The sequence below is a fragment of the Drosophila serrata genome, unplaced genomic scaffold (assembly GCF_035046125.1).
Source record: "Drosophila serrata isolate PLE 108 unplaced genomic scaffold, ASM3504612v1 contig_382, whole genome shotgun sequence".
NCBI classification, from domain to species: Eukaryota; Metazoa; Arthropoda; class Insecta; order Diptera; family Drosophilidae; genus Drosophila; species Drosophila serrata.
The window spans coordinates 6,157,986-6,172,819 of record NW_028257280.1 but is presented as its reverse complement, the minus strand read 5'-3'; the positions used below and the strand labels follow the sequence as shown (position 1 = coordinate 6,172,819).

Sequence of the window (14,834 nt, the reverse complement as noted above, 5' to 3'; positions counted from 1 at the left end):
GTTTTGTTTATAAATAATGTTTATTGTAATACTTAAGTGTAATCCAGCTCCTCGACGATTTCATAGAGGATAGCGCCTTCGGTGTCTTTTGTGGAAGGTTCAGTGACAATTGCAGGCTTTTTAGACGAAGCTTTTGGCATACTGCCCTTTGTTTTGCTGGGCTTGGCAGGTGTCTTAATGAGTTTGGACCTGGAGAAAGGAACACAAGAGGTTAAAATGTACACGGTTCTTTAAACAATTTGTTCAACTTACGCCTTGGTCAGTTCCTCCAGCATTGGCAGCAGTGTGGACCGAGAAACCCCTCGCGACTCTTCCTCAGCCAGTTCCTTGGGATGCGCCTGTCGCTTGTGCGATCTACAGTTGGAGCCATTGGAGAATTCCCTGCCGCAGAAGTTGCACTTGTACGGCCGGATGCCCGTATGCAGGATAAGATGCGACTTTAATGTCTTGCTTCGCTTGAAGGATGAACCGCAGACATCACACTTATACTGCCGCTTGTCCGAATGGACCAACTTGTGTTTGTTAAAGGTCCGCCGGGTTTTGAGCTTCATGCCGCATATGCCGCACTCGTAAATGTTGGCACTGTGCGTATCAGAATGGATCTGGAAAATGTTTAAATAAGAAATTAAAAACCTCATATAAATTATACTGCTTTTCTGCAATAGTTACCTTTAACCTGGCCTTGTTCTTAAACCGTCTGTGGCAATCGGGGCACTCAAAGGGACACTCATCCGTGTGTACGAGCTTGTGATCCTTGAGTCCAGTGATGTACTTGAAGCCCTTTCCGCAGAGGTCACAGGTAAATGGCTTGATGCCCTTGTGAACCCCCTCAATGTGCCGCTTGAGTGTGCCCGGCGTGGTGAATCGCTTTTCGCAGTGTGGGCAGGAGTTATCCGCCTTGAGGTTGGCCGGCAAATGTGAGCGATAGTGGGCATGAAGCTGGCTGTCTGTGGGAAAGATTATGCCACACTGATTACACTCCAGATTGGGCAGATCCGTAGGCACCACGTTATGCACATCCATCATGTGTCGCTTGTAGGACTTTGGCTTTTTGTACGGTTTGCTGCAGATGCTACACTTGTAAATGGCGGGTTCGTGGTCTTCCTCTATGAGATTCTCGGCGGAGAAGTCATCTTCTTCTTCGACTTCCTGTGTCTCCTCGCTGAGCTTAGCTTTAAGTTTTGATTTTTTGAGCGTTCCGTGAGAGCCTTGCTCTTGTGCGGTTTCTTCGTAGGCATCGATGTTGTAGTTTTCCTCGATTATTTCAGACTCCTCATCGAATTCCTCCTCGGGTATGTTTTTCCCTTCCTCTATGCAATCGGGAGCCTCCTGTAGTTCCACCTCTTCCTCGACAGTTTGCAGTTCCATTGACTGTAACTCTTCCTCTATAATTTCTACGTTTTCGTCTAAAAGTGCATCTGCATCTTCAACAATTTGAGGTACTTCATCTATTATTTTCTGTATAGCTTCTTTTGGAGAAAGCTGTTTAACATTCTGGGACATTAAGTGTTTCCAATCATTGTCCACCAAGCCGCAATCCTGTCGCAGTTCCTCATAGTCCACTGAAGCTCCCGGTTTTGTAGCCGTCTGCAGCCTATTAAAGAGTGTTTGAACCCTCCGAACTCTCTCCGAGAATTCCATTAGGCTTTCCATCATATTGAAGCATTCGGCACACAGGTAATTGCTCAGCTCATCCTTCTGTTTTATCTGGAATGTTTCCTTTAGTTTAAAAACGGTTTATTTTGAAAATAAATAATATTTACATCAACCCAAAAGTATTTTCCGATGGTCATCGCCAGCATATTTGTCCAGGATTGCGATTCAGCCGCCCGGGAGTACACATTTCGATTCTGAGGATGATCCTTGGCGCACAGGCGACACCATCGTTGCCAAATAAATTCGTTGGCGGCCTCGGATTCCGAGAGGCTCGTCGTCATATTCAAAAATCATTTAAAAAATCACTTTTTGGTTTGTTTTGATTGACAACTCTGCTTTTGCAAGAAGTCCAGGGCTGAAACAAGCAGGGATGGTGGCCGGTACTGAATCCAGTTCATGAGCGGCTAGTTCCGTAACTGTCATTTTCGGTAAACTATTTGTGATAACTCAAATTCAAATTTTTTATTTAATTTTCTTTTTTATACCATGGCAGGGTATTTTCAGACGAATCTTTCTAGCTATCTCCGGCAGAAAAAAAGTTTTTAGAAACAAATTTCAATTTTTTCAGAAAAAGCAAAGGGGTTACATCGTTAAAATTGTCAAAAGAGTTGATTTTTTTTTAGATTTTAAACTGCAGATATGCAGAATTGTTAACCTCATAAAAACTAACATGGGAAAGTTTTCCGAATTGAAATTAATGGCTTTTTGGCTTAGTCATGAGATTTTTAAACTTCGCTGTATAGAAATAATTGCATAAATTAATATTCATTTTTAATCATTTGCAGTATTGTAATTTTAGTCAGAAGCTTGTTATGTAGTGGAGTCATTTCCGACCTCATAAATCATATATTATATATTCTTGATCAGCGTGAAAAGCTTAATTGTTCTAGCCGTGTCCGGAAAAATAAAATTTTTCAAAATTTTCAAAATTTTATAGGGGTTACATCGTTAAAATTGTAAAAAAATGGCAAAAAATTTGAATTTAAAAAAAAAAAATAAAATTGAGTATGCAGATTTGTTAACCTATTAAAAACTAACATAGGAACGGTTTCTGAATTAAAATTAATGAATTTTTGGCTGAGTTATGGTATTTCCATATTTAAACCCCCAGTCCTTAAGCTTCTTAAGAAACTAACAAATAAATTCAAGTCCTTTTTTACGTTCTCTTTTATTTTCATTTATATTTTGCTTAAGGTTATCAATAACTTTTATTTAGTAAGTCACAATAAATTTTTAATGTCTAAACAAGTTTCTTAGAAAGCCGGTTTTTTTAGACCAGAATATAAAATCATGATCACAATATCCAGGAAAACCAGGCCATGAGAAATCAAATCCAAGTCACTTTAGCCATTTACAAAATAAACTTGTAAAATTCAAATAACTTTCTACTTAAATTTTAGTATTTGTGTTATTAACTGCGTTAATTAGGTCCATCTTCCTCACTCAAGAGACGTTATGAGCATTCATCTTAGACTGTCCGTTATTACACTAACTATGTGTATTCTCAATGTCAGCGGCGATATATATATATATGGTATATATATAGGTATCGGTTTAGCTTAATTAATTAATTAAACAATGCACTACACTTAGCCTATGTAAGGGTACGAATCAAAATACTAGTTGTGTTCAACTGCCATTGACGGCGTCCTCCGATTTCATGGTCGAGCTGGGAAGGAGTTCCGAGCCGCTCAAGAGATCGGCACTGGAGGGAACGGACGGCACGTTCGGCGGAGGCACTGCCACGGCCACTGGGATCATGGGAACCAACGGCACAGCCGTGGCGTCCACACCGGGGGCAGTGCTGATGGTGCGGGCCAGGTTCTTTTGCTGGCGCATCAGCTTCTCCTTCTCACGAGCCGCCTTCAGCTTCTCGAAGTCATCGCTCTCGTCCTTGGGCTCCACGGCCGCCTGGGCCTGGGTCAGCAAATCGGTTGAGGCCCTCAAATCCAGATTCTCCACTGCAAACATATACAGAATCGGATTAGGAATTGTATTCATATATAGAGCGAAAAATCAATGGGGAATTACGCAACGTGCAACGTCTAATGGACTAAATGCTAGGCGGGGAAACCAATATGAATTTGGAGTTACGGGGTTTTTTAATTGGTTACCTACTTGACCACCCAGAAAACTTTACTGGGCTCGTCTTATGAAGTTTTAAATTATATCGTTTAAAACGCTAAGCCGGGGTTAGTACTCAAAACGGTGGGCAGCACTTTCAGAAAGCACATGCCAAATCTTTACTAATACAAAATAATTATTAAATAAATATAAAATCAGGTGTGCTTTCATTCTCTCTTCTGAAAAAAATGTATTAAATTGCAATTGCAGTTGATTTTAAATTGATCATAACTATGTTAAAAATGTCTTAATTTTAATTCGAAAACCTTTCCTATGTTAATTTTTCAGATTAATCAATCTGAATACTCTATTCTTTATTGAAAAACATTAAAATTTGGTTTAATTTTTGACAATTTTAACGATGTAACGCCAGACATGGCTAGATCGATTCAGCACTTAATGCTGATCAAGAATATATATGGTTTATAGGGTCGGAAATGACTCCTTCATTGTTTCAAACTAAAAACTTAAATATAATACCCTTTAAGGGAACAACAAGATTAAACCTATAAAACAATAAAACGTATTATTTTCTATGATTAATTAAAACGTAAACAACAAATAAAATCAAAATTAAAGGAAATCTTACTAATTAAAAAACTAAATATTTCTCTGGCGTACAATATAATTTAAATCAATTCCTCCTCTAACATGCTGTAAATAATTTTAGAAAAAATCTACATAAATTAAGAAACTGATATTTAAAGTGAAAACTAAACTACAATCAATAAATAATAACTAAAATAATCACACTACGCCGTAATAAAAAATATATTAATTATAGAACAAAGGCTTCCTACATTTGCTACAGAAAAATTATTCGCCAAGTGAACTTTACGATTGACAAAAACTGAACTTAGTGAGAAAAACGCTAGCACACCTGTTGAAAAATAGAAAAATAAAAAATAATACATTGAAACGAGAGGGGGAAGAACCAGCAACGATTACGTAGTAGAGCAAGCTAAATTATTCGAACAAGTTAATAGGGCCAATCAATGGATGTGAACTTTACCGGGCGTGACGAACCACCTGAAAACCTGCGGTGCATCGGGCCTCTCTTTAAAAGTTCCCGAAATTTGTTTGAAAATGAAGATACACAATTGTTAAAAATGAGTTGTAGTTTTTTTTTGTATAAGAAGCGGGCGGGAATTCCAACGCATCCGCTAGACGGATGGGGTCATGGAACAAGTAACTTACCCGTCTCCCGGCTGGCCGCCTTCTGGGGATCGTACAAGGATTTGGAGCTGTCACCCACCGGCGAGCTTGGTGCTGTGGCGGCATTGGATAGCAGCGAGGGACTACCGCCTGCTGGCGCCGAGGTGCTGAGCAGGTTATCCACTCCTCCAGGAGGGAACAGAGTGGGCTCGTACTGGGACTGGGCTCGATTGTAGCTGGGAGGACGTGCAGGAATGTCCACCGGCTCCGAGTGAGCAGGCGGTGGCTGCAATGGCCCCGAAGGCGGTCCTCCAGCTCCCGAGGATGATGCAAAAATATCCATGACATTGGGACGCGGCTCATTGGCCCTCATCGAGGTAATGGTGGCCTGCTCGTCCACCTCCTCGATAACCTGATGGGTTATCCGCATGCTGCCAGCTGGTTTACCCGCCGAGGTGGCAGATCCTGCCACTCCCGAGAGACTCGCTGAACTGGCACTGGCTGGGAATTTGTAAGGCTTTTGGTCCTCACTGGGCGTGGCCGATCCTGGCCTGCTATCATCGCGACTCAGGAATCTCTTTAGAGCTGAAGCCACTGTGTTAACACGGGACAAAGTGCCCGAAACGCTAACCAGCGAGGGCGACGAGCCCAGACGCATTTTTCCATTGCCAGCTGAGAAGTGAATGCCACTGGCATCATCTGCCTGATTTGGGTTAAGAAAATAATTACATTAGCTTAAAATTTAAATAGGGATTTAAGTATTATAGTCTTAAGTCCGCTGTGCTCGGATTACTCTTGAAACCATTGAGTGCTCTAGGGTCAGTGCAGCAGAAAGCATTTGAAAGTCGTGCAGTGCAAGGTGCTGTTAGAGAGGCTTGAGGCTGTAGACAGATCCTTTAGACAGTTAGAATCAAAAGTTAGTAGGCATTATCTTAAAGCATAGAGAGACACAAACACCGTTCTTAACTTATGGTTACAGGGAGGACAACAGGCACAGTTTTTACTCAGAAGAAGAGCATCTTAAAATTTAAATATACATGATCAAAAGGATCATAAAATTTACTTTTGAATGTATAGAAAAAACAAATCAATTGAAATATTTACTTTATGTGAATCAATATTTAACACTACTTTTATATGACAATTTGTTCAACAAATCAAGGTTTAAAAATCTCATAACTCGACCAAAAATACATTAATTTTAATTCGGAAAGCTTTCCTATGCTAGTTTTTATTAGTTTTATAAATCTGCATACTCAATTTAAAATTTAAGTATATTGAAATTTTTTGCAATTTTTGACAATTTTAACATGTACCCCTTATAAAAATTTGAAAATTTGAAAAAATTTTGAAAATGTTTTTTTTTTACCAGACATGCTTAGATCGATTCGGCTGTTAATGCTGATCAAGAATATATATGATTTATAGGGTCGGAAATTACTCCTTCATTGCCTTAAAAGCTTTAAAATAAATTTATAATTCCTTTTAAGGTTACAAATAAGATACCTAAAATAATTATAAAATAACTTATTGAACTAATAAATTTAGATTATAATAAAGGTTAGTGTTAAAAGGCTAACACTCAAAGGCATTTGTTGAGCGTACCTTTTGATTCTAGAGATAAAACTTAATATAAAATGTTGTAAGTAGAGCTCCCACTGTGCCTGCTCCTTATATTTATATATAGTATATATATATTTATCAACACTCTGTACATTTAGATTATAATTTTATAACTACCAAGCACCGTTTGTGATTCAGAATGCCAATGAGCGAACTGTGATGCCACAAATGCAATGTTCTTTCAAGTCAAACAAACGAGAAAAAGAGGTTAGAAACTTTTGATTTAAATTTGGATTAATTTTGAACTTGGTTCGGGTCGCAGGTTGAGAGATGATGACTTTGGTTAACCAATTGAGAGACTGGTGCCAATGCTTCGTATCGCTAGGAAATGCGGCCAACATTCTGATTCTAACCTCCTCGTCTGGCGAGCCTTTGGGAAAGTCATAGGTAACGGATTGCTGATCCGAACCCGGAACCGGAACCTGGCCAGAGGCCTGGCCGGGAACCTGACCCGGAGCCGCAAGCGGGACCTTTGTGTCCGGAGCGGCGGCGGCGGCAGTGGCGCCATTAGCATTACCAACCATTTCATCGATGCGCACAGACGACATGGTCGAGGGCATGGCCGCATTCTTGGGCACCTCGATCTTGGCTGTGGATGGCTCCGGATGATTCTCGCGGAACCGTTCGGCAGCGATTGTGTACGGCAGCTCGTTGGGGAACACCTCATCCCAGTACTGATCCTTCAGCAGTTCCGGATGGTCATGATGCATCTCGTCGACGATCAGATAGGAGACTTGCAGATTGCGATCCACCATCCAGTTGACCTGTAACATTTAATTTAAGTATTATTTAACAAAATTAAAAACCCTTAAGACCTACCTCAAAGTCATCGTCATCCTCTCCAAAGGGATTAATCAGCGACTCGGCCACCTTGAGCCATCCCATGTAGAAAAAGAACTGCAGCGTGGTAAAGACCGGAAAGTAGAGATCCACCTTGTTCAGGTAAGTGGTATTGCCCACCACCTTGCCATCGGTCCACTGCTGGCCCATGCAGCAGGTCAGGAAGTAGGAGTACACTGCCAGGGTCACCACTTGGGTGTACACAAGCGGAACACTGATCGTATCATAGCTGATGAGGAGTCCGCATTGACCTCGGAACTTGTTCAACTCATCGATGATGGTCTTCACAGCGAAGTCATCTCGAATGCGTCCCTCCTTCCTGGCCCTGGTGATGATGCTAGCAGCCCAGACGATGGGCAACCAGTGCTTCGAGGGTCTGGGAAAGGATTTGTTCATTGCCTCGATGATGGTCTTCTCGTTGTCATTGAGGAGACCTGCCTCCACGAGGTTATTAAGTCCCGGAAAACGTTTCTTCACCCTGGGTGATACATTGGCCAGGACCATGGTCAGGCAGAGACAGACATAACGCATAATCGTACGTCGCATCACGCGTCCTCGCTCATCCTGGCCATGAACATTGGAGCTGACGAAGACGGCAATGGGATCTGGCCAGGGAATGGAGGTATACTGGTTCCACCAGCGGGTCATCACAATGGATACATAGAAACCCAGGACGAAGGACAGGGGAATGAGTTCTCTATAACTATCGCAGTATTGGACAATGGCTTCGAAAGTCCTGAAAAAAAGAAAATATAAATTAAATTAATAAAAGTATTTATTATAGATTTTAAATAAATTTAAATGGAGTAGGAGTAAGCAAATTTATTGCAAATCGAAGGAGAAATCGCTTCAGAATCGTTTTTATTAACTCTATTCATCAACACCTTTCATTAAATTGTTGTGCTTGTGATTCAAGGGTACTAATTGGCCTGAACAAATATAATCAAATGCTTTGAGGTCATACTTTTCTTGTTAAATGTTTATTATTAAATTAAACAAACTGATAAGTTTTAAGCAAACATACATTGTTGGAAACAACAGCTTAATATTTTTTATCTCCTTTTTTTTCTATATACAAATAAAATTATACTTGACTTTTAAGTTGTAAAGGTTAAATTTTACAAAGTTGTGGCTTAAAGCCCATTGTTTAAATAAAAACAATATTAAAGCTCAAGATAATAGATCCAAATATTTAAAACTAAAAGTAATAATTGCTTATCTCCTATTTCAAAATAAATTAAGAGAAACATCCTTCTCTCTTTTAGAATTTCAATAATACTCACTCTTTTTGTCCTGGATTTAGGCCGAAACGATAAACCATATTTATCGCATAGTAAATGATAAGGAAGGCCAAAAGATCCAGCCAGACTAGCTTGTAAATACTTCCTCGCCATCTGTAAATAGTTCATTATAAAGTTTAGTAAGCTTTAAACTGCTGATATTAATACCCTTCGCCATTTGATACATCAGCCTACAGAAATAGACCGAACACGTCAAACTAATCAGCATACAGCCGAGGGGCCCTTATCAAGCAATAATATTTCGCGTTATGGTTTCGTTCCAGATCCCCACTTGACTCTGTTTGCTTTCCCTTGATTATTAGCGGCACTGTGTCTGAGGATGATACATTAGCCGCAATTGATACTGGTAGTATTATGATTGGCAACGTCACGGCGAATTTGCTTGCTGATATGAGAGCCGATAATTTTTGGCCACTTGTTGTTGACACAAATCGTCATAAAGCATATTTCCAGAGTCTCAATATTATAAGCCACCTCGACATGACGTCCCCACGATATTTATACAGCTTATCAGCCGAATAAAGGTTGATATAAGGAACAATTGTACGATATCTTAAAACCAAGAAGAAAAGGTTCCTCGCATGACCAAAACAAAAACAATATTTTATGGTTTTTTGGAAATTTTAAAATGTGGTTTTATGGAGAAGAGCACGTGAATCATTATGGGAGATTCCCTTTGCCAATTACAATCCACTGTTTTGGCGATATCAACAGCGGTTAATTAGTTCATCAAAGAATTTAGTTGGCAGCTCATTGATTACATTTTTAGCCATAACAATCTTGTTTATTATCAGCAATGAATGTACATATAGTCAAGGAAAATGCGTGGGGGAAAACTAAACCCACGGGTGGCTCATTATTAAATTATAATTCAGACAACAAGCCGTGACAGATGTCAGAGTTATGACTACACGAGGTCTAGATTACATACTCTATATAGTAGTAAGCGAGAGTCCGGGAAAAGGACAGGAAAAAGGAGGGGTTATACTCGTGACAATTGCAGTGCAGTTTGTACTATTTGAATGAAAGTGGAAAAGTTCTGTAATTTGCATTTGCCGCAATTGTGCTTCTCAACGCTATCCATATCTATCCAATTGTCCGAAGTGTGTCAATGCTCTATAATTAGCAAACTGGCTAACAATTTCGCACTGTATTTCTATATATATTTATATAAATTATCTGGCTGAAGTACATAAGACCTCAACACTCAACTTCACTCACCTGAGCAGCAATTTGAGAAAACAGCCAAAGCCGCGGCAAGTGGCCACTTCACCCGTATATGTTATTGTCATTTTTTCACCAAATCTTTATAACTTCTCCTCCAAATTTAGTTGGTTTTATAGTACTCCTCTCTCCTCTATTATAACCGAGATTGTTGTTTTTTGAGTGCCTTATCACGTCTGCACATCTCTGCTTCTTGTTTGTCGAAAAAGAGAGTTTGACTCTTTGCCTGAAATGAAAAAAAAAATGATAAACCAGAGTTCTAGAGCACGATGTTATGTAATTACTCATTGTAGTTCGAGGAATTGCTGACAATGCGATTTAAAATTTAAAAATCGATATTTTTCACAATTAGACATGCGATAATAATTCCCGGAGAGGTGAAGGTAGCCTGCAGCGCGGAAAACAATTGAAATGCATTTAACATTTAACAGAAATGCAACAGCGTTGGGGCTGATTATTTTAATTGCAGCAATTTATATAGCCGATGCCACACAAAAACCCCGATGCATGTTTAGATATATCTCTGTATATATTGCACTGTATATATATTTTTTGCTCTGAGCTGAGAGAATCGCTCAAGTTAGCGTGTGGGCGATGTCAAAGTCAGCTCGTTTTTGAGTGGGGCGGTGTCTCCATTTGATTTCGAGAGGTGTCTCCGGGGGTCAGCCTCCAGCGATTAGATACCAATTAACCAAACAAACTCAAAGTTAAACGTTGAATGCCACATCTATTGACTGACTAGTGGGTATTTTTTTGGTGGGCAAAGTAAGGGAAATACATTATATAAAAGAGGCTTTAACTAAGATGAGCTCATTGTCTGGGGAAAAATTTACACTAGGAAAAATAATGGTAATGGAAACTTCGGTTTGATTTGAAAAGTCAAGGTATTTAATTTGTCGAGCAAACTTTGTTATATTATTATGATCCATCAAATATCTAGGTATCTTAGTTCTTTAAATGTATATTAATATATAGTGAGTGAGTTTAATCATTTCAAATATTTAGTAGACTGACTTATGTATTTGTGATTAATTTAAGTACTTGATTTTTATGATCTGATTATTTTCAATTTAAATGAAGTATTATTTTCTATTAATTTAATATTAGGAATATATTCTTTTGTAATCCATTTAACCTTACGATTTATTTTAGTGTAACTTTTGTGTATATATCTCCCATGTGCACTGATGAATTTCCGTAATAAAAGAGAGACTACAAAAAATTCGAGAATTTCTGCGAACCGGTGAGCTAATGATCAAAAATCACACCACGAACTCGACTCCGAGTCGAGCTCAAATTATATTACCAAGACCGACCCAGCCGACTGTGCCATGTGATCCCGGCCTTTCTGGTTCGACCAATATGACATCATATATTTGGATGGCTTTAGTTTACAGGGGTACGCTAGGTATGCTGAATTTGAAACCGATTGATTGTATATAATGTACGCTGTATATTAGGTTTTTAAGTTTATTTTTGGTATGGCTCATGAAACTCATTAAAATAACAACAAACAATACAGTGACGTAGTACTCCGATTGTTGATTAGACAGCCACCAAGGTAACTCATCGTTTTTGAGGGTTTACTTATGTATGTATATATTTCCAACGATTTAAATATTACTAAGCCTGTTGATTTATCGCTCCCTTTTCATATGTAACTTAAAGCTGGAATAGCAGACGACTGAGAGAGCATTTTCAAATTTAAGTAAACACAGTGAAAATGCGATAAGAATGAGACTTTCGACTGGATATATGTATGCAGCGTATAAAACAAACAAGCTTATTTATCACACATAAAAAGCAAGTATACGAGAGAACAGTAGCCGTCAGAATATTAGAAAGGTTTAAATGAAATAGTAATGAATAATATTGTCATTGAAAAGTAATATATAATGTTTAGTATTATCTCAACATAAAGCTTTTATTTAGATAAGTTTACATTTAAACATATTACTTGTTTGATATTTAGTTTATAGTTTTCTTGTATATATTTTAGCTTTAACATTTACGTAAAGAACTAAACGAAATAAAATATTTCTTAGTGGAATTAATACTTTTGTATTAGATTCCCTGAATTGTTGCCCTGTGCTGTTTAAATGGGACGCTGTAAATCAATTTGCTTTTGCGAAAAGCAACAAAGGAGAATCATTATTTATTGTTTTCTTGTTCCAAAAATCTTGCCGTACAAAACTGTGATCATGCATGACGTTCTCCTGCACCGAACCAAGCTGAACCCTTTACAATATTTCATCACCATAAAGTGGCACTTGAAGTGATAAACAATCCTCTGTCATTTTCCGTTCTCTTTGTCACATTATTTATTAAACAAACTTATCAATTTACCAGAACTGACCTCTTCTCCCTTGCTTATATAATGCATTTCATTTTATGGTTAATCATATTTGCACAGCTAACTTTCAACATTGCTGACCTACAAAGACAAATATCTCGGTCATTTAAACAGATATGAGTGCGTTTGTCATTCATTATCATCTCTGTCATTAGCATAATATTCAATATTCGTTACACTGTCTCAACTTTAGCGACAACATTCGAATTCAAATGGCCCGCGAGGTTAATGACATTTTCACCGAACATTCGGCCGGCAAAACTTGAGAGTTGTCAGTGGGCCAGAAAGGCGCGTGGCTAAATTTAAATTATTTTCAACTGAGAGAACATTGCATTTTATGAAAATTCTTTACATTACACAAATTTCGAGAGGCAAAATAAAGGAAATAGTTGATGTAAGAAAAGATTATTGTATTTTATTAGACTTTCATTTTAACTTTTAGTTAGAAAGTGCGCATTTAATAATTATTTTTCTTTTGATTAGAAACGTTTTTGTTGTCCCATAACTTAATTATTTAATAAGACTGAATCATAATTCATTCCTCTTTTGATTTATGATTTCTTCCGCATGACAATAGTGTTATCTGCAGATTTATAAATAGATTTCATTTGGTCACCAAAGTTAATTTGCGTAAAGATTGCAATTGCAAAGTCAAATCGGATGAGTCACTGTACATGATACATATATCATATCTGCCTTTTAAACAGCTGCGTTCAAAATAATTAACTATTTAGTGTAGGACTTAAAAATTAATGATAACCATTTTAAGTCTGTGAATTATTGATTGTATAATACTACTTTAAACTTGGTTGCCATAACTATATTTATAAGACGTCTTTAATAGAAATATTAAAAGATAACACAAAAGATTACTGCTAAAGAGAATAACAATTTAACAAGTATATCTTTAATATTAATAAACCACAACAAAACTTAATGATGGATCAACAAATATTATTATGACAAATTATTTATAATTGGGTCAGGCTGCGAAAAAGTTTAAACTTTAATTGAGACGTTTTTGATTAGATATCACACAATCATATTAAAAAAAAACAAACAAAAACATATGTATCTATTATTATGTATTTTGGGTTCATTTCTTGTTGCTATTTTTTTGACCGCAACTGTATAGTGTGTGTTTTTAAGGGCAGCATTGTGGATTTGCGCTTGCTGTTGTTTTTTTGTTTTGCGACGCTGGGCAATTTCGGGAGCTCCTATCGATTTTGAGTTCGCCAGTCACGCGTTTGAGAGTAATTTCAGTTGTAATTCCCAACGGTGCATTGTTATTAAATCGCGCCACGGTCACTTACACTCTCACATTTGCATTTACACCCACACTCACAGTCATACTTACATTTGCCGACTAATATTCGAGCATGTTGTTTTGGTTTTAACTCGGCACGCAAACCGCTGCAACAACAAAGTTAACCAATTCACAGGTAGCAAAAGGTAGGCGAGAAAGGGCCAAGATATAACAGAAATAAACAAGGAACACTAACACTATAAGCAGCGAACACACACACACACTCTAAGAAATAAGGGGAACTTTGATGTCTCGGGTTTTATGTGTTGTTCTTCGCTTGGCCTTTATGCTTCACTATTTTACACTGTCGCTGCCGCCGAACTTCTTTGCGCGATTACACAGACACTAAACCGAACACAAACACAAACAAACAACACACACAGCGGCCATTCAACGAAAATCGCGTTGCTGTGTGCCGAAATGGGTTTTCTTTCGCTCTTTTCCGGGGCACTTCCGCGCTCAACGACTTCGAAACTGTGAATGTGAAACTGAGACTGCGAAAATCATGCAACGACAGCTGTGCTGAAAGCGAGTGCGAATCCCACGGCAGGCAGAGAGAGAACTAAAGAGAGCGAAAAACTGGTTGTTGGAGAGCAGGGAAGATAAGCCGAGGGCAGGGTGGGATTTCCAGTGAGCAAGGGTGGGCGCCGACGCTCCGGAAGTACTTACTCAACTTATAGCTACGAAATAAAGGATGAATCATAATTTACTCAAAACAAAATTAATTAAAAAAATCTATTTTAAATTAATTATATTCAATATTTTCACTTACAATGCTATTTCTGCATATTTACAAACTTATTTATAGTTTACATTCAATATGAGCGCCTGGGGGAATGCCTTGGCTTTGCTACTGCACTAGCATCTGAATCGCAAATATTTGTTGCATACTTTTAGGTACATATGCTATTTGAGCTGTCTTTTATTTCATAGGATTAGATGTGGGAAGGTCTTTAGGTATTTATATATTTAAAATAATGATTAAACCTTAAATGATGTTTTTAAGATAAATTTTTTATAAAAAATAGTAAAATATGCCATAATTGCAGTAATTAATAAACTGAAACCTAAATTAACGGTGGGTCTCCTGTATTAATTTTGTTTGTATACTATTATTGAATATTATAAGTATGTTGTAACTGCATATACCTCTTACAATATATAATATCGTTTATCCCCGATAAATATTCAATTTGACAATATAGTAGCGAAAGCAACACACTAACAAGTCAATGCACATTACGTATACGCC

General features: G+C 37.9%; 2 protein-coding genes across 9 annotated transcripts; both read right to left on the bottom strand.

Annotated features, from left to right (window-relative positions):
* Position 1: 1 nt before the first annotated feature.
* On the bottom strand, positions 2-2,022 carry LOC110186183 (zinc finger protein weckle). The gene is made up of 4 exons (XM_020955242.2): positions 1,764-2,022; positions 670-1,707; positions 253-602; positions 2-189 (listed from the first exon to the last, which is right to left on the bottom strand). Exons 1-4 carry the CDS (start codon positions 1,935-1,937, stop codon positions 33-35), a joined length of 1,719 nt encoding a protein of 572 aa, XP_020810901.2. The 5' UTR covers positions 1,938-2,022; the 3' UTR covers positions 2-32.
* A 976-nt stretch (positions 2,023-2,998) lies between these two features.
* On the bottom strand, positions 2,999-14,125 carry Best1 (bestrophin 1). Of its 8 annotated transcripts, none has more exons than XM_020955229.2 (8): positions 13,634-14,125; positions 9,921-10,149; positions 8,682-8,792; positions 7,378-8,134; positions 6,912-7,322; positions 4,978-5,638; positions 4,793-4,837; positions 2,999-3,617 (listed from the first exon to the last, which is right to left on the bottom strand). In XM_020955229.2, exons 2-8 carry the CDS (start codon positions 9,989-9,991, stop codon positions 3,286-3,288), a joined length of 2,388 nt encoding a protein of 795 aa, XP_020810888.2. In that variant the 5' UTR covers positions 9,992-10,149; positions 13,634-14,125; the 3' UTR covers positions 2,999-3,285. The 8 variants fall into 8 exon arrangements, with proteins under 8 accessions (XP_020810888.2, XP_020810892.2, XP_020810890.2 ...); XM_020955233.2 differs by having other exon boundaries at positions 7,080-7,322; positions 13,634-14,080; XM_020955231.2 differs by lacking the exon at positions 13,634-14,125 and adding an exon at positions 10,208-11,607.
* Positions 14,126-14,834: the final 709 nt, after the last annotated feature.